The sequence below is a fragment of the Peromyscus leucopus genome, chromosome 18 (assembly GCF_004664715.2).
Source record: "Peromyscus leucopus breed LL Stock chromosome 18, UCI_PerLeu_2.1, whole genome shotgun sequence".
Lineage (NCBI taxonomy): Eukaryota > Metazoa > Chordata > Mammalia > Rodentia > Cricetidae > Peromyscus > Peromyscus leucopus.
Window position 1 is genome coordinate 39,067,198 of NC_051078.1, and position 20,896 is coordinate 39,088,093.

A 20,896-nucleotide genomic window follows, 5' to 3' on the forward strand; every position below is an offset into this window, starting at 1 on the left:
TCACACTTATGAAATGCCTAATCTCACCTATGAACATCAGATGCAATTTCAAAATCAGGGAATGGAAGCCACATCCTAACACGCAAAATCCATACTGTATAAGGTATTTTAGTTTTAAAGGACTATTTGGGACGTATGGTACTACATTCTGGTGTCTGTTGTGCTAAGCACAATTGTTCGGCTTATTAAATGAGACCTCTTGATAAAGATTAGTTGATATAGGCTAGCCGAGCAACTACTGTAATTCAAATTCTTACATAAATATTCTGTTATTAAGTGATTCCTTTGGTTTAGCTCATCCAAACTACATGACTAAATCATTCAGTGAAGTGTTACATAAAATAACAATAAAAATAAATCTCTGGATTTAGATAAAATAGTGTGCTTGTCTGCTAATGTATTCTACTACCCACCTTCCCCAGTTGGTCCTATTAAAAATAGTACTGTAAAAAGAAATAAAATCAAAAATAAAATATGCTAGTTGCAAAGCACTTCATAGAGAGGCTTTCATGTTCAGTTAATGGTTCATGGGAAAGTGAACATGACTGGAGGCAAAGAAAATTCTTCCTCTGAAAACGAGCGACTCCCAGATCATTACTTGAGCTCTCAAGCATGATCAGGGTGTGTGCGCCCACTTCCCAAGCAAGGGGCACAGTGAGGCTGTGGCTCCCTGATGCATCTCACCACTATGCCTGTCCTTTAGGAGGGATTTCAGGCTAGCTAAAGCCTTCCTTATGGGTGATGACTAGCCTTTACCAAGAGTAAGTAGGTTATCTTTGCTGTCAGAACTACGTACTTTTCAGTAAATGACCTAGAATTCATCTATCCAATATACAATGTACTCTGTAATCAAATTCTCTACACCCTCATTTGAGTAGTTTTCATTTATAACTAAAATTCAGATGAAATTTTTAGGAGATAAAATGCTAGTTTCTTTCTTTCAGATGCAATTTAATTTGCAAGATATAAAATGCATCCTCCAAATATATTTTTAAATTATTTTTATTTTGTGTATGCATTTGTCTACAGTTTATGTGTGTACCATGCATGTGCCTGGTGCCTGGAGGCTAGAAGAGGAAGCCAGATCCTTGGAACTGGAGTTGCCAATGGTTATGAGATGTCACGTGATTGCTGGGAACCGACTCCAGGTTTTCTGTAAAATCAGCCACTGAGCCACCTCTGGCGCCCTAAACTGCACACACACACACACACACACACACACACACACACACGCGCGCGCGCGCGCGCGCACATACACAAGCACATGCACACATGCACATTCACACATACAAATATACACACACCACACACATGTGCACAGAGACACACACAAACCACAGACAGCACACACATAGACATACACCCACAGTTACACGAAAACCACACACACACTCACACAGCCACAAAACCCATACACATACCAATCACAGACACACATACATGTACACACAGAGATATACACACACAAACACACACACATGCATACATGTACTCACAAACACAAACACACAATAAATAAAGATACATTTTAATAAAATGCTATTTTTAGTCATGTAATTTCAAACTAACACCACCCATTGGCAATCTGTTTAGTCTTCATGGAAATTATTTAGAGGCAGGAGGCACTCACAAACTTTTCGGCCACCTTGGTACCGAGTCGTCTAGTGCATGGTTATTCTGGGTATTTGCTGTTGTGTAGCAACAGGAACAGGCTCTTCCTGCTACTTTAGTGGGTCTCAGTTCCATCAAGAAAATTATCAACTGATTCTTGGAAAGCATGAGAACTTGAAGACGTAAAGCTTTCTTGTGACAATGGCTCAGTAATAAATTCACAGGACAATTTTACATGAAAACCGCCGGAAGGCCCCCTCCTTACATCCAGCTATAATCTTCGCTGATCAGAAAGACAAGCCAGATTTTCCAAACGTCTTTCCATGTTATGCGCTTTAGTGAGAAAGGTAAGTCATGCATGCTGAGATAAGAAGACAAGAGAATTTATACTTCATTATCGCCTGCTACATTCTGGGTTCTTGCAGAACAGTATATAGTCTTGAGATAATCTTATGAGGTGGTTGGTGAAGCTGACTTGATAAGTAAGGAAGTTGGTATCAAAGAGGCTACAATATCAGTCAATTGAAAAGTTGGAGTCTGAAGCCAGGACCATTTCATTTCAAAGTCCAAACTCTGCAAGAACTCTATGCATGCCAGCCTAGCATGTACAGACACGATGATATAAACCACACTATCACACCATATACCCAACAGCACCAAACAACTGGGTATAGTGAGTCCACGGCGGTCAATACCACTGAGTTCTACTGTCGGTACTCATCTGTTTGGCATTTGAATCTGGCCTCAAGTGGGAAACCAGAAATGTTTGTGAAAGTTCTGTGCTTGTGTGTCCAAAATGAGAACCTCAGGACCGACGGAGAATAAATTCAATAAATTTCATTTGGTTTTATTTCTACCTCAGTCTCAGACAGCTGAGCTTGCTGGCTAAGTTTCAAATGACTATATAATCAGTGAGGATTTCCTCCCCCTAAGGAAACCGGTTTCATTGAGTAGAACCATTATATTATGATATTGTCATGTGATTCCGACAATGCTCCCACTTGAGCTGTTTTGGATTTTTAGGATTGATGATGAGAGGGATCCAACTTTCTGCCTGGTCTACAACTGTTTATAAGTATATATTTGATATTGGGGGGGCACATAAAAATGCTGAAGCAGATCATGGGATATCTATGCTGCCCCCTCATGTATCTCCATTACTTAGGTTTGTTCCTGAAATCCTCCTCTGGGTTTTTAAGCAACAAATGCCACAAACGCTCATAAATTTGGTTAATGCCAGGCACTGATGCTTCAGTGGCTTTCCCAAGCTAAATTCTTAGGCCTAATAACCCATACTCTCTAATGCAGTATTTCTTCTCACTCAATCAATAAATTGATATTTTCTCTTTTCTTTGTCATGGTTCTCTGGACATTTTAATTCCCCTAAGGTAACTGGCCTTCTCTGGTTCTGGTTGTCTATAAGCTGTCTAGTGGATTTTTTTTTTTTGTTTTGTTTTGAGACAGGGCTTCTCTATGTAGTTTTGGTGCCTGTCCTAGAACTTGCTCTATAGAGCAGGCTGGTCTCGAACTCACAGAGATCTGCCTGGCTCTGCCTCCTGAGTGCTGAGATTAAAGGCATGAGCCACCACTGCCTGGCATGTCTAGTGGATTTTTTTCTAGTTGACAAACTATGATAGTTGCAGGGAATATGGTAAATTTGATGTTAAGGTTATAAGAATAGCTAATATTATAAGATACTTTACAAAAAGGCTTAGAGGTATTTATTATTATTATTATTATTATTATTATTATTATTATTATTATTTTGTATATTCATCATGTTAAACACAATCTTCCTCACAGTAGCTCAAGGCGAGAGCTAAAATTTAACACACATCTGCACATACCTGGCAAGATATCCTACTGCACATGCCTACCACAATCCTCTATCAGCGTCCTCATTCTAAGTGTGCCAAGGTCAAGTGGCCAGTGGACCACAGTAGGCTATACTTTGAATGCAAGTCTATCTGTCTCTCTAATCATTCTATGTGATTTTTCACCAACACTCAGTACCCAACACGTTATTTGTGGAGTGACATCTTCATGTGATTGCTATCCCTCCTCTAGAAAAGTCTGGTTTTGGGGAGAGGTCATGGCTGTTACAGCTGTTACGACCAGCCTAAGGACCCATTGGAATGTTACATGCTATGGCCCATCCCTTGGTAGATAATTAGAGTGTAGTTAAGAGGGACAACTAATGCAGCCGCAGAGCCAGCTTTGTCAATCGTAATGATCCTTTGGGGACGGTATTTCTGCTTTCCTGTCAATGCCATTGCGGAAACTAGTGAGTAAAGGTGGAGGTCTGCCAGCAAACGGAGACACGGAAAACTGACGGCAACAGCCGTGGATTTGTTTAAGACTGAGATGTCAGGTTTGCTTCATTATTTTAAAGATGGTAAGATTTGGGGCCCTTCCATGATGCTTCCAAATATGGCAACTGAGAATGCTGAAACAAGACATCAGACTTTTATATTTGGGGTATGTGTGTATGTGCACGCTTTTGATATGAAATTCGTGCTTTGGCCATGAAAGAAGTATTTTTGCACTCTTCCGGTTTAAGCTGGAGATGGTCATTATGCTATCGAACTAGCTGTGGGAGCTCTAGATATACCTGGTATCAAGGTTTAAAGTAACATGCGTGTCTTGGTACTTGCTGCCAATCTCCAAGGAGATTGATATGGATATAGATTGAGCTAATATAGAATTTCCTTCTCAGGCAATAACAGGATGGGGAAGGATATGACAGGCAGAAGAAGTCTGTGGTTGAGCAGGGAGAGTGTCTCTAGTCTCCCAGCTCAGCCACCCCACGCCCGTCTTTCCAAACACGTGACCAGGATGCAGTCACACTGCATCACCATTTCAATTGCACCACTGAGTGACAACCTGGCTTGCTGGTGGAGGAGCAACAGCACTGCCCAAGTCTCAATGTTTGTGTGACATCCTGCATCTCTGCCAGCCAAGGAGCATCTCGTTTGCCATTGCCCATGGTTCTGCTAGTTCCCTGACGAGGCACGTGCTATTGTGAGCCACTCTGGGAATAACAGTAAGAGACTTTAAATGACCCCAAGGCAATTATGGCTTGTCTTTATTTACATTTTGATACTTTGTTCACCATTGATTTGGAGTATTAATTTTGAAATTTTAAAATATTTCATTAAAATACTTCCTATTTGGATGACGATGCTGTATAGCACCCCCTAAAATCTTGCTTGCTAAGCAAGTTCCTTATCCAACTGGCCCTAGGCTGTGCTCTGACGATGGAGTCTAACTAATTTCTTTAGTGTGAATATCATGAGTTTTAAAGACATAGATATCTGGTATTTGGCACCATCTATCAGTATTAAAGCAAAAAGTCAGCAAAAAGGTTTCAAATGGCCTTCTACTTTGAGTTGCAATTGTAGAAGGGAAAACAATATGGCATATTAAATAGTGATAGTAAACAAACTCTTTGAGAGATACTCTGTTGGGCAGTATGAGATGAAAGATGAGTGATATACAGTCTTTGCCAAATGGTGTTTAAGACCTACAAGTTGTTAATTACTTTTGCCAGGATAAATGGGACATTTCACTGAGTGAAAAACAGCATATTAAATCATCAGATTTCACACCCCTTTGAAGTGCTTTCTACCACATTGAGCCTAAAGTTGAGGCTTCATTAATTAATATTAACTGACAGAAAATAGCAACATGGGAAATACTCTCAATTTGCCAAATCAATACACTCAGTTGATGCTTTTAGGTGATGGTTGTTGGTTGTGATAAAATTTGAAATTATCTAAGGATTTTGATCCCTTTCTGGCTATTTCTTAAGCAGATTTATTAATCATAGAGTAGAAGAGAGTTTATTACTCATGTTCTCACCATTCATCTCTTCAAGTTCACTGTTGATTCCAACATCAATAGAATTCATTATTTTGTCGATCTGTGAAAAGCAAAATATGTAAGCGGGTCATTACATATGTTTTTAGTCATTGCATTTAGAAATACCTACTAAATACAACAAGTGTATATTCTTCGCAGTTCTTGTTATTGCCACAACGAACTGAAATTCAGAGACCAATAGTACAAGATTTAAAGACAAGCCAACGTCTTTTAATTTTCAAAAATATATAAATTATGAATGTACCTATTTTTACAAATAGATGGCTCACTAAGTCAGGAACTATGGAGTCTTTAGACCCAGAAAAGAAGGGCTGAGGATAGGTTCAGTGTCAAGTCTACACTCTCTGTCATCATGCTCCTTCTCCCAGAAGGCAGGAACACTCACTGGGAAAGGCAGGTTTTAGTTTGCAGACATGGCTGCTGGAGTCAAGTTCTAACTAAGTGATTTGAGCAACCACAAGACAGTTGGGGGCATTAATTAAAAAACATAGCCATCAAAACAACTTTTAACATTTAATTTAAAAGTTAAATGCTTTAATCTTATCTTATAAAAAGATTTCAGGAGTTAAAATTTTAAAATTGGATAGACTAATAAAAACTATCATTATATAGGTTTGGAATTTAGATACTAAACTCTAAACTCTAGGCGTTGAAAAATCTCCCCCTCCTCATATTAGCTACCTGAATGAAATAAAATGGAAAGTTTCAAAAGTACAATGAACATTAATTACTTAAGTGTTCCAATTTGTTCATTGTGAAAAAGATGCGGAGATAGCAAGTGATTATTTTTTCTCAAATAGCTCAATTCAGAAAGTCAGTATCAGAGTCAGGTTTATTTCTAGTTCTCAGAATACCATAGTGATCTCAGAATACCATAGTGATCTCATCTTCAAAGCTAAATCCACCTGATATAGTCTTTCCACAAACAAAAAATGTGACCTGTTAGGATGAAATATCAATTGAGACTTGGTCCATTCTTTAAAGAAATTCAAGAAAAATCAAGAAGCATTACTATTTTATAATGTGGTTGATTCCCTTAGGGAAATAGAGATTGCACAGTTTTACAAGGACCCTTTATTTTCTGAATAATTCTTTCAGATTAAAGACTTTGTCTTAAGTAGAGTTTAAAGTAGCGAGACTTGACCCTGAGATGTGTTTCCTCTTTAATGTGTCCCTCATAGCTACAAATGGGAAATATTAAATGATGTGTATTTGTTACATGATTCTCGAAGGAGAGCCAGAACTGCCAGCTTTCCCATTAAGGCTAGAATCATAAGGATCTGTTCTGAAAATATGAGATACTTCAAAGAAGGAAGGCATGCTAACAAAAAGTTTAGTGAGTAGCAAAACGACACAGAGCAAAATAAGACTTTTCCAAAATAAGATTTTTCTCAAACTGTCAGCCACAGTGCCTGGTGGGACATGATGGGAGCATTCTCCTGTACCTCACAGCTACTTATTACTTCTGCTTGATACCAATTTCTATGGAAACAAAGTGTCCCCCACACGTGTGGAAATGTGCTCACTTTTCCACTTGCTGTGAAATTACTGTGTATTATCCACAGAACCTTGCCTTTCCTGTTGGAGCCGATGCATTTATTACCCATCCCCACCCCCAACTCAGCTTCTGAAAGACTTTAAAAACTGAAAATCTTTCCTCCAAACCTCATTCGACTCCAAGCCCGTATGAAGAGCAACAAGAAAAGTTGGGCTTACTTCTTCCCATTCAGACGTGAAGGAGGGTGTCCTTTCAGAATTGTCTTTAGAACTGCATTCAGCTGTAGATGACTCACTCCAATTAACTCTCGCTTTGTCCTTTGAAGGGTAGGCAATAAGATCAGAATCAGACTTAGAGACATTTTTGGATAGGTGCATGTCGATCAGGGCTTTAGGCAATGACCTTATTCTCCCCAGAGTACACGCTCTCTCCACAAAGCCCCCTGTATTCACGGCCCACTGGTCACCAGTGCGGGATCCGCTTCTAGACGTTCTTGTTCCAACAATGGTATGGTTCTCGAGCTGGTGGCTTCTTTTGTGGAAAATTGTTCTACTGACCACTTTGGGTTTAACTTTCTTTACCAAAGGCTCGGAGTTATTGTCTATGGGAGTCTGTTTGAAAGGCAAAGGACTGCTTGCCAAACTGGCTTCATCTTGGCCACCTTCACATGGATTTCTTTTCCCATACAGATGAAAGGGATTTTCAGGGGACTCGCACGCTGGAGAAGATCCATGGAGAAGGCCTGCAAACTGCCCAGCATCATATTCTTTGGGGGGATCATTGTCTTCCTGCTGAGAGAGGTCATCTGCAAGAAAGAGAAAGGCTGTCAGGGTGCTTGCTTACAAATGAATCTGAAAGCCACGAAACGGTGCCATGCGTTTATGAACTTTCACATACCCAGACATTTGATTTATTTATACACTGTAACACCTTTGCTTTAGGAAATGCCCATGACCTTCCACTGCCCCATAGGAAATGCATACACACATGTGTGTAGGAGGAAGCTTATGCATTTGAACTAAATGTCTCTGATACACCTTAGGGTTTATTTCAAAGATATAACCTGAGTGACACCACTGACTATATATCCTTCCTTCTTGACCCTGGGGTATATGTTTGATATTAAATGAACAAAACTGGGTTTCCTGAAGTGGGATAGCCATATCCCAAGCCTCACAGTTAGTGGTTATTGTGTAGTAGGCCTTCAGGATAACCCTCCTCACTTCTCTCATCAAATAAATTCAAAAGCAAAATCCTGGGGGATATATTTAGCAGAAATTTAAGATTAATAATCCTGAAAGTATTACTTTAAGTATTAGGTGACGATGTTATTCAGATTTCATGAGCTAAACAAAGGGGAAATTTTCAGGCTCAACACAGGTGAGTGGTACATCTATAATATCACTCAGAAGCATGACCCTTCCACAAAACTGATGTTGAGATGTTACATGGCGTTCTTTCTTTCTCCTCCGAAATTGCACACCGTCTGGTTCCTTTAGATCTTTGCAAGTGCAATGCATAAAAGAAATCAAAGAATGGCAATTTTTTTTATTGCCTTAGAAATGTTTCTAAGATAAAACAGAAAAAAAATCTCTCTGTGATTTAAAATACATTATCTTTTTTTACACCTTGATTTGTCATAGAAAGAGAGACCGAGTAAAAACTTGTCTACAGGACTTAGCAAAGGAAGACAGTTTACTTTGTTTTACAGGAGTAATATTAATTCATAGAGGTCGCTAAGTATTGCCAAGATGGAAGTTATATCATGGGATAGGCCTAGAGCCTAGTCTTGAGAAGTCAGAAACAGCCCATGCAGGGCTGATTGGCTGAGTGACACTTTGAAAAAGTTAATGATTATTACAAGACTCAATTTCCAAAGAGTTTATGAGTTAACAAGTAACATTTAATGAGCATGGGCTACTTCTGGGCGCTGAATTGAGAGTTACATTCACAGCATCTCATTTCACCTTGTGATCTAGTTACTAACAATAAACATAATTTTCTGAGAGAAAAATCTACGGACAAAATAACAAATTTTTCTACTTTTAAAAATTGTAAGCCACAATGAATCTCAGCTGACATTTGTTCAGGAGCGGGTACAGACGAATCGATTCTTGGTACTGCATGGGCCCTAGGCCTTCATACTTCCCTCTCCCCTGCAGCAGGTAAAAGAACGTTTCTTCTTGGCTCTGCATATCTCCAAACCTCATGCTGGTTCAGGCTAAAATTTCCTGAGGAGATCATATTTTCCTACCCAGACCTATCACGCCAGCACCTTAGAATGGAAGAAAGAAAAGTGCCAGTAACTATCAACTATCTGCACAAGAAGCAATGTATATTCATCTACTGCTAGGCCGTAGCCATATTGGTTTTAACACAAAAACTCCATCTCTTTGCAAACAGTTACCATGTTCTATATCAACTGTATTTGGTACTCTTCTCGCAACAGAGATCATTCATGGGGCAGAGGTCATAGTTGGTTCAAGACAACCATCAATTCTTTAAGGACTAGTGTTTATTGCTTCTTATGTCTACTTGTTAAGAAATCAAACCAATACACAGCTCAGCTTGTTGAAGTTTCTCTGCTTTGCATGTAGTCAAGCTATGACTCAACCCAAGGTCTAATGGACACCAGCATCTGCTGGCTTGAATACTCATCACTACTGAGACAAAAGAATAATTTGTGTTGGCTTACTAAGAAAATCATGGGGGCTCATGCTGGAGAGGGTCATGGTTTGCTTTCTCATGACTATTTTCGGAATGTAAAAAAATGAAGTGCTTTTTCTCAGAGACAAGCTAATATTAGTAGGAAGTAAGACCTGGCAACCTCTTCCAATTTATTTTCTCTTCCTTCTTCCTGGGTGACTTGGACTCTCCACCACACTTTACAGCTTGGTATGAGATGACAGTAATGGCGGGGAATGGTAAAAAGGGAGAACCGTGGAACAGGAAGTTTAAAATTGCATTTTGAATGATGCTGTAAAGGCTAAAGTGATTTAGTCTGGAAGGAAAATTGAAGAGTGTGGAAAGACCTATTATCAGAAAAAGGTCTATAAATCTTAGTCAAAAGGGCTTGTGACCATGTTAGTTATCTGGAATAATGAGAATTTTAGGGACACTATATTTAAAGTTTAAAGGATTCTGTGAGTGATAGTTTAAGGTTATCATCACCTCTGTGTTTTGACTAAAATGACTATAATTACAATCTCGAGTGATTCGTATAGACCAATCTCTCTGGGCACAAGCAGCCACTTCTTTAAATGAAAGGGAATTTAGTTCTTAGCTTGTAAGCTTAGCCTTTGAATAACAGTCCTCAGCGTCATGACAGTTGAAAACATGTTGGCCCAAAGTGGTAGAATAGTTCTTGCTTATTTCAGGGGTCAAATTTTAAAGGTTACTCAAATCAAAGAAAATGAGAAATTGATTTGAAACCTGAAATGACTGATCATGATTCATCCACCCTTCCTTATAGCCACACCCCTCCCTGCTCCCAGTCCTGGACACAGACTGCCACTGGGGCCAAGTGCCTTGCATTAGTCAATGAGACAGAAGCCAACACAATGTGGGATGTGGACAGTCTAAAAGTGCTTCTGCATTTAACCAGATGCTCTTGGAACCTCATCACCATGTAAGGCAGGGTGAACTGCCAGATGATGAAGGGACACATCCAGTTGTTTTAAAATGTAGTAATTTTTTTTAAGGAATGCTGGAGTCAATACAGGAAATGATTGCCACTGAAAAAATAGACTGTTATACTCAAAGATCCAAGGAGAGGGACATATCTCACTCTGTGGGGCCACAGGAAGGTGCATCAGTCCAGATAAAAGGCAGAGGGACTAGGGAGATTGTGAGCAAGTGTCTTTTTCTGGATTCTATGGGAAGGAACAAGCAAAGCTGAGGTAAACTGGTTTAGATTGGCTAGTCTGAATCAGTTCAGCAGAGCAGAAGGGCAGTCTCCGGTAGCTGGTGCCTGAGCCCAGGGAATTAGAGCATCCTCAGACCTGTATGACAAATGGTCACAAAATAACAGTGCGTGCCGTCAGGATGAGCTGAGGTGGCCCAAAGTGGAAGAAAACACCCAGATCCAGGAGCTAAATGAAGGCCCGTTATCTAAAGCCACCGGGTTTGAGGTGACTTGATGTGTTGTGACACACGATTGACTCACATTAAATCCCAACTTTTCAAAAATCTATACATTCTTTAAAAAAACATCCCACAGTGCTTTCATTTCCATATATGGAAAAAATCATGACATCAATAGTATACACCTAAATGTGCTGCGACCACTGAGCAAAGTACCAGACCTGTCTTAGCCCATTGGGTGGCTCTAACGTAACACTATGAACATAACGGCTTACAAGTAACAGAGTTGTCCATTACAGTTCTAGAAGCCAACAAGCCAAATGAAGACACCAGAAGATTGTCTGATGAGAGTCCCTACTTTCTAGTTCATAGATAGCATCATCTAACTGTGTCCTTACCTTATAAGGACATTTAAGAGAGCCTTCTATAGGGGCACTAATCCCATTCATAAGGACTCTGGTCTCATGACTCATCAGTCTCCCAAGTCCTCCACCTTGAGGGTGAGGGTGCTGACTTATATATTCAGGAGGATACAGATATTTAGATCCCAGCAAGAAACCAAGACAATTTTTGTTGTATATACAAGAGAAAAATATGTTTATATTATTACAATAAACACATTTTAATCTAGGGGGTTCCATGTTTTATAAGGAAATGCAATGTTAATTGATGGCATTGTACATCAAATCAAGATTTTGTTTTTGACATGGTTAACTCTGTAAGATTCATTACTTTATTTTTATTTAGACATCTTTATAAGTACACCTTAGAGAAATTTTTGCATTGTGTTACTATTTCTTTAGATGAAACTTAGGCAAAGCATATAGATTAAACTGTTTTCATAACTTGTCTTACTCAATTTCATACTTCTCTTTTGAGAAAGGAGGTTTTTCGTGCCAAGGTAGAGAAGTATATATGTGTGAATTCCAGTCTGGTAATCATTAGCATTTCAAAGAAATGTCGAAGTCTGTACTTAGTGGTAAGTAGTGCAATCTCTTTTCCACCTTTGCTCCTGATTTTTATCACCCACATAAATATCTGAATAACAGTAAATTAAAATTTTCATGTTAGGATAAAAACCAATTATAGAAAAAAGTGACTACTATTACAGATCCAACTTTTGGCTGTTAGTTGACTTCATTCCCCTTCAGAAAAAATCTAATTTCAGAGACTCTAGTGCTAATATTGATATTCATAGGGGTGATTGATTTATTTCACAAGTACATACAGAACACATTCAGTGTATTCAGTGCAAAGTTTCTGCAGGACCAAAGGCAACATCACTCCTCCTGGGCTATTATATTTCACAAAAAGGCACAGCTACAGGCAAATAAGGAACAGCCTTGTTTGGGATTAAGTTATGGAGCTAGGATAACAAGGTAATGAGATAAGAATGAATAGATGTGCTATGAGGTGAAAAGAGACTGTCTTTCTGAGGAGCTGACATTGTGAAGATATAGGAATCATTGAAGAATTGAACCTTCAGAGTTAGCAGGATGATGATTGAAGGTAGAGGGGAGAAGAAATGAAAAGCTTGGAAAAGCCATCAAGGAAAATCAAAAGGCTACTATGAATGCAACAGATTGTGTGGCATGGTCGGGAGGCAAAAACAAATGCAGGCAAGGGCTGATATTATCTGACATACTCCTGACATCCTAACTTTTCCATTCACTTTTTTATCTGAGCTCGGGTTTTCTTTTTCTTTTTCTTTTTCTTTCTTTTTTTTTTGGTTTTCGAGACAGGGTTTCTCTGTGTAGCTTTGCGCCTTTCCTGGGACTCACTTGGTAGCCCAGGCTAGCCTCGAACTCACAGAGATCTGCCTGGCTCTGCCTCCCGAGTGCTGGGATTAAAGGTGTGTGCCACCACCGTCTAGCCTCGGGTTTTCTTTAGTGATTCTGTTTCTACTTTCATGTCTTGAAAGTTTTTCATTATTTCATTCAACAATTTGTGTTTTCATAGTTTTCACTAGAGCATTTGTTCATATTCTTGAAGGTCTTTGAACATAATTGCTCTCATGAAGTCCTTGTCTTGTGCTCCAGCTAAATTGCATTTTTCAGGGCCTGTTGCAGTAGGATCATGGACTTCTGGAGGAGGCATATTGGCTGTTCATATTTTTGTCTTTGTGCTGGGATCTAGTTATCTGGAGTTACGATGTTAAGGTGTTCCTTAGTGTCGAGATCTAGTCTTGTTTTTGTTGGGTGGACGCTCAGTTTCTTGGTTGCTGTTGCCCACTCTGAATCTGAGACAAACGGTAGTGGCTTTAGTAGAGAGTGTTTCTGTGGCTCAGTGAGTAACACAAAGGAATGGAGATGGGCTAAGAGGAAAGGCTGAGAGATGCTCAGAAAGGTCTGCATCAAGAGGCAGAGTTCCCAGGGAGTCAGGTGGGAGGAGGGGCAGAACTAAGATAACCCTGGAGAGACAGGGAGGATACTGAAAATTGTCTACCTGCACTGCAGCCCAGTGTGGCCGCTGGGGGTCCCTGGTAGAAAGTGTTTCTGCAGGTCAGTGAGTGACACAAAAGAATGGAGTTGGGTTAAAGGTGAAGGCTGAGAAGGGCAGTGGGAAATATTTGGCGGGGGGGCTGGGTCTTTAGCAAGAGGAGAAGTCCCCAGGAAATGGAGGTGGGATGGGTGAGGCTCCTATAGGCACACAGAAGCAGGACTAAGAGTAAGTCTGGAGAGACTAGAAAGAAAGAGCTGGGAGACCCTGGGTCTAACTTACACTTTTTAAAGACTCCCTGGCATTTTTCATGGCAAGAACACAACAATAACATAGCTATTTTATTATTTTATTTTTGTAAATAAAGGCTATTTTCTAAAGGTCCCTTATGAAACCCACTTCTAATTAGCTTTAACTTTCAGCTTGACACAGCCTAGAGTCACCTGATAAATGAGTCTCAATTGAGGGATTTCTCAGATCAGATTGGTCTATGTGCATATCTGTGGGGATTGTCTTGATTGATAATTAGTGTGGGATGGCCCAGTTCACTGTGGGTGGTACCATTCCCAGGGGAGGTGGTCCTACAGAAGAAGGGTAGCTAAGCATGAGCCCAAGAATGAACCAATGATTTGGGTTCCTTCATACCCAATGCTTCAAGTTCCTGTTGATTTCCTGATTTGATTTTCTCCTATGATGGTCTGTAATTTGTAAAATTGAAACAAATCCATTCCTCCTCTAAATTGCTTTTTATCCATGGTATTTATAACAACAGAATGAAGCTAGAACATATGGAATAATGTGACTGTCAATCTTGATTGCCAATGTCACCATGTTTAGAATCATCAAGGAAATAAACCTCTTGGCATGTCTGTGAGGACCCACCTTGGATGTGGGTGGCACTGTTGCATGGACTGTGGTCTAAGATTGAATAAGATAGAGAGAAAATATACCACTGGCATATTGCTCTCTGCTTCCTGACTGTGGATGGGATGTGACCATCCATCCCACACTCTTGACTTTTATGCCACACTGGACTGTGTGTCCTCAAACTGGGAGCCGGAATAAATGTTTCCTTCATTAACTTCTCAGGCATTTGCTCACAGCAGCAAGAAAAGCAAGTGACACAGAAAACTGATCCCGAGAAGTGGGGCTGTTGCTGCAATAAACCTTAGGCCTTTGGAACTGTTTGTGGGAAGAGTGGAGGGGTCTGGAACCACAGGCAGGAATGCTAGATGCAGAGCGTAATGGAGCCCTCTGGATGGAGTGTGGATGATGATCAGAATACAGAGTGAAATGCTGCAAACCACAGAGGCACACTTAGGAGGGGAACAAGGTTCTCTTGTGAACTGGCTGGAGGCCGTCCATACTAGATTTTGGCAAAGAATTTGGCTGTTCTCCACCTGTGTCCTGAAAACTTACGTAAAGCTACATTAAAAAGCATTGGACTAGTTTGTTTCTTTTTTTTCTTTTTATTGTATATGCGTCTGTATGTGTGCATGGTACGTATATGTGTGGTGTATGCACACGTGTGTGTGCAGGTGTGCATGCCTCGTCTACCTGTGGAGCCAGAGAGGGATGTCAGCTATCTTGCTTTCATGTGTCCACTTACTGCTTTGAGACCATGTCTCTCACTGAGGCTAGACTTAGGCCAGTAGCCAGCAAGCCCAGCAACTCTCTTGACTCCGCCATCCACAGCACTGGAGTCATAAGCATGCATATGACCTCACTTAACTCTTTATGCAGATGCTGGGACCTGAACTCACGTCCTCAGGCTTGCAGAGCAAGCACGCTTACCCATTGAGACATCTCCTCGGTCTCTGAACTGATTTCTTTAGCAGAAGAAATTGTAAGGCAGCATAGCCTTCAGGCTATGGCATGAATACTGCTACTTGTGGTTACCCAGATATAAGGCGAGATAGAGCAGAAAGATGGCAAAGATGCAGCTTAGCAAGGAGAAGAATGCGCATGGGCTTAAAGAGAAAAGGAATAAAGACAGTAAAAGACAAAACGAGATCAATTATACACTTATCCTTGATGTGTTTAAAAAGAGCTAGGTATCGGGAAATCTTTCAGCACTAAAATGGATGGGCATAGACAAATGACATCACAACAGCTGGGCCTCTGTAGGGATGGAGAAAAGAGAACAATAAATAGAGCCTCCAAGCCATGGCATCGGGAAGCCGCCATCAGACAGTGCAAAGGAAGAGAGCTCTATACCAAGGAGGATGCTAAGTAACAGGATCTCAGATCCATCAGGAGAAGCCAAAAGACACTTCACCAACAGGAAGTAGATGAAGCCTTTGAGAATCTCAGGGATATGCAATATATATTCACTCTAAAGAAAAGTTTTCCATTGTAGAGTCCATGAGCTGAAGAGGTGGCTCAGTGGTTAGGATCATTTACTGCTTTTGCAGAGAACTGGGATGCAGTTTCCAGCACCCACATCAGGCAACTTACAAAACACCTGTAACTCCTGTTCCAGGGGTTCCAACACCGTTCTCTGGTTTCTGTAGGTATCCACTATATACAGTGCATGCAGAGACATACAGGCACACACACATACACAGAAAATAAAAATGAGGAAAATTGTTTTAAAAAGTGGAATCCAAATTAAAGATAAAAATCCAAACTGAAGGAGACATCTGAGAGAAACACATTTCATGTAAATGGGACCACAAAGGTGTCAGGAAGGGCAGATGACCAGCAGAAGGAGACATTGAATGGAATGTAATAGAAAAGAACCTTGTTTGAAGGCGAGAGGGGTGTTCTGGAAGGCAAGGTGTGAGGAACTGTGGAAGCAGCATCGGGGAACATCCTCACCTAAGCAGAGAAGTAACTACATCTCTTAATTCTTCACAGTGATGATGAAGGAACTGTGGTGTGGGTGAAGCTACCGTAGTTAACTCATGCTCCTTCGTGGGCGCCTCTCCCCATTAGTCTAGGCTAACCTTTCCCATTAAACATGGAGCACAAAAGTGAATTCAGACAACCCCAGTTAAAGAAACTGCAAGCAAAATAGAGGGAAATGAATGTTAACAGCTAAACAAGTCAAAAGACTCATAGCCTCAAAGAATTTGAAGCTATAACCTAAAATTTCAAAATCAAGAGAAAAAAATCAGACGATAATCAAAGTGGTGGGAGTATTACATGGATTGTAAGCTCAGGAGCTCAGGTGTGAGACATCTGGCCATTCTCTTCACTCTTTCACCCCATGAGAAAGTCAGTCCTGACGTCATAGATGGGGAGCAGGGAGATGGCATCCACACCTAAGTGGGGAGGGACACTGCAGAGCCTAGACACAGCCACCGTGGTGTCCGTTTTTTAGAGAGAACCCAGGACAGCACGTGAGAGAGACCCAAGCTGAAGAGTCAGGGACCAGGAAGCTGAGAACGAACTCACACACAGAGCAGGTAGACTGGTGGGAATCTGTAACAGAGCGAAAGAAGGAAGTTATCCCAATAGAAGATAGCCCACGTGGAAGCAGACTTGTTGGTCTAACATGTGGTGTCAAACCAAGGAGAGTGAAGAGAGTGATCATGGGATGTCAACGTCCCAACAGGGAAAGGAAGGTTTTCACAGGTGGAAGTTTCTGGTTGTGAAGTGAGAGGCTCAGTAGAGGTAGGCATGGCTTGCCCAGAGGAACAAACTGGCATGGAGTGCCAGATTTTCTCAGAACGAGAAAAGTTCCAGTCAGGGATAAGGTAGTGGATGTGGGAGATTGGCTACTTTCAGGATCACTGAGCAAATAAATAACAGCATTAAGAGTAATGGATGCCAGGTTGCTCTTTGTTCAAGGGGGCCTTTCCAAACACAGAGAATAACCTAGAAGTGTGATGCACTGAAATGAGAAATAACCGTTTTCAAGACACAGAGAAAGACAGGCAGACAGTTGTAAGTATGTATTTGTGCATTATGTGTTTAGAGAAATTGCCTAACTGTACCCATTGGGAGGATCTGAGAAATGGATAGGTCAATAAGTAAAGGCACATTTTCCACCAATTATAGGGATCAGCTGTAAAGAGACAGAAAGTAAAGGTAGGACAGGAACAATTGCAAGATGGGTCTGGGACTTCCTGTGCCACCAGGAAAGCAGCTGTTCGATCAACAATGAGGCATGTGACCAGGACAGAAACTCCACTGGAATGGCTTCCCACTGGTTAATTTGAAGATAAGTTTAGAAAACCATTAAATAATTATAGTAATGGCATTTAGTCCACTTAATACAATGGAAAAACATGAGCTCATGAAAACATATAAATAAGTTTTGGAAAGTTTGGGTAGGAATGGGGGATACTTTCAAATTGCCTCCTTACAGAATATGTTCTTATCGTAAAGAGAGTTTGATGATAGGAAATATAGGAGGTGGCACCACTTTAATCAAATGACCAACGGTGATATCAATAATAGAACACAGCAAAACTAGTCAAACAGAAATATCAGATAAGCCCAATTTGTAAGTCATTCTACAATGTCATCCACCTGTAACCTTTCAAAGTGTGAGAACCACGAAAGTCAAGGAAAGAGAAGAACAGTTCCCAGGTAAAGGACACTAAGAAGACATTACTGTCAAACACAACATTGGACCCCAAACTGGTCTTTCATCACAAAGCCAGTATTAATGGGGATGCTAGCAACACTTGAGTGGGACCCAAGGGACTAATGGTAGCAATGGATTAATGTGAATTTATTTGTTGCTGTTGTGCTTAAGAATGTACTTGGCTATAGGAAATGTTCTCTGAAGTCCCCAAAGTATAGGCCAGGCATGTGTCGAGTTTTTCAGATTGTTTTCATTAAGCAGAAATATTTTTAGGGGTCTATGAAATGGCTCAGTAGGTAAAGACACTTGCTGCTGTACCTGCTGACATGAGCTCTATCCCTGAGACCCACATAGAAGAGAGAGACACTGATTTTCACTCCTGTTCACACATACCTACCCCATACAGCATGAATAAATGAAAGTAATTTTAAATTAAAAAATGCCCCCTTTACACACACTCTCTCTCTCATGAGTGTACAGACAGTTGTTCCAAGCTGCATGACCGGGGATGGAACTGTGCCAGGTGTCTTTACATCTTAGCTAGAGGAGCTGGCACAGTCATCACTACTTAAATGTAAAACGAAGTAGGGATGTCCATGTCACCCCATCACTGTACTGCAGTGAACCCTGGGAAAGACAGAGTGAAGAACTGGGAAAGACATCCTATCTAAGCCCCAGAACAGTTCTAGATTTTTTTTATTTAAAATTAATGTTTGATCTAGGTTTAGATGCTTATCACTTAAGTCAAATATTTTGATGTTTAAGGTTCTTCTTTCAAGGTTGCTATAAATTTTAGTTATGATTAGATGGTAAGTTTATATCAAATGTCCACACTTATTGATCATGTAAGTTTTGTACCTAACTGAAGACTGCCTTAATCTTTTGCTCTCCCTTTCTCTACTACCCTAGTGCTGGGATTATAGATGTGAGCATCCTGGCTAGTTTTACATCAATTTGATGAAAGGAGGGAACCTCAATTGAGAAAATGACTCCAGAAGATCTGTCCATAAGGCATTCTCTTAATTAGTGATTCATGGGGGAGGGTCCAGTCCATAGTGGGTGGTGCTATCCCTGAGCTTATAACATAGACAAAATCAATTTTTATAATTTTATGTTTCATAAGATAAGTTTCATCCTCAGGCCAAGTGAGATGGATCATGCCTGTTATTCCAGCCGGTAGAGGGAAGAGGATCAGGAAATTAGGGTCATCCTTGGCTACAAAGCAAGTCTGAGATCAGCTTGGGTTATGTAAGACTATCTCAGGCAAACAAAACCACACCATACACTCTTGGTTGTTGGATACAAAGCTATAAGCATTTTTTATCAGATTCAGTTTATTGACTGATCTGTTCAAGTCTTTTCTTGACTACAGGATGTTGAAATCTAATTTAGAACACTAGGAAATTTTTCTGATAGTTCTACCAAATATGTGTAAATATATATTTATACTATATGATTATACTGTATAGTCATATAATTTTAAATGCATACATGCTTAGAGTTTTCATTATTTTCCTGATAATTCAAACCTCATATAATTTCATAATGACCCCAAACCAAGAGCAGGAAATGTCTTAGTGTCCTTAGCAGACCGTATTTTTGTGTGTGAACCATAGAAAGTTCTCTGAGTACCTAGACAGATCCAGTACTTTGAAATAAAATATGTGCATTGTAAAATGCATGTTCATAAAAATTTTATTCAAGAGCATTTTCAGTGGAACCCACAAGTTTTTACTATAACTTTGAATGACCTGCACTCTACTAAAATGTAGGCTTATTAATAAATTGACTTGTCATACATGTTTGCACCTTTTAATTCATGAGGTAATTCATATCAATAAATTATTTGAGTATACAGTTGAAGAAGAACATTACTTCAACTACAAATGTGAACTATGTAAATTCTTTTAAAATATGGTTTCCCCAAAATATAGTTTTGTGGAAAGCAAAAAATAAATTTGAGGAATTCTGCTAATTTTTAAAGAGTTCTAACTACACTATGATACTTAGTTAAAAAAAGATTGACATGAAAAATGGTCATTTGAGTATCGTTTTTTTATATAAATCTTAGATGATCTTGTTTTGATTGAAGAAAACTAGAATCTAAGTCATTATAGCCCTCCTGATCTATGTCTCCCAACAAGTTTCTGAGAGATATTGGGTTTTATCATAACTTAGGAAAAGTGTTACCTGTGGTCTTCAATTATCATGTAACCTTGTATGAAGACTACTGTAGTTTATTCTCTGTTCTCCTATTTGCAGAGCTCATGTAGTCTAATGAGCATGTTGAGTTTTATCCAGACGCTAAGCTGCCTGACATGCCAAGACAGAGGGGCCATCAATGAGTCATTGAGGCAACTACTTAGTATTTACATTCTCTTCATTCCTCAAAGCAGAAACTGAACTAACATTTCCAAAAGTATGTGGCAATATTTTTTTTTTAAAAAAACTCCTAGTCCTTGCAAAGGAATTTGTTCCAAGGATTACAGAGGCTAAGATTCCATAGGAGGTGCAGGCGCAGAAGGCATAATATTTACCATGGGCCTTTATGTTCAAGGTGATCCTAGTTCATTTAATCCTCACATAAGCTTCTCAAGTAGCAGATATGATGTGGGTATGGATAAGGAATCACATGGTTAGTCAACAGAGGACCTGCTATGGGACATACATCTGATTTCCCATTACAGTTTCAAGGTTTTATGTATGTAGCTTACCCAGAACTTCCTATGGCTTTAGTATCATATGCTGTCTACAGAGCTACTATCTGAGCATCACTGGAGTTTGAAAATCATCCCATGAGCTCCTCTCCAGGTGTCAGCAACGACCTTTGGGTATTTATTCTGGCT

General features: G+C 40.0%; 1 protein-coding gene across 7 annotated transcripts in view; it reads right to left on the reverse strand.

Moving 5' to 3' along the window:
* Positions 1-20,896, reverse strand: part of Anks1b (ankyrin repeat and sterile alpha motif domain containing 1B) — an 854,565-nt gene that overhangs the window by 463,525 nt on the left and 370,144 nt on the right. For all 7 annotated transcript variants that reach the window (XM_037211910.1, XM_037211909.1, XM_037211906.1 and 4 more), the window contains exons 6-7: positions 7,210-7,796; positions 5,473-5,533 (exon numbers count right to left, since the gene is read on the reverse strand). In XM_037211910.1, the coding sequence (XP_037067805.1) occupies positions 5,473-5,533; positions 7,210-7,796 (648 nt within the window). The remainder of the gene's footprint in view (positions 1-5,472; positions 5,534-7,209; positions 7,797-20,896) is intronic.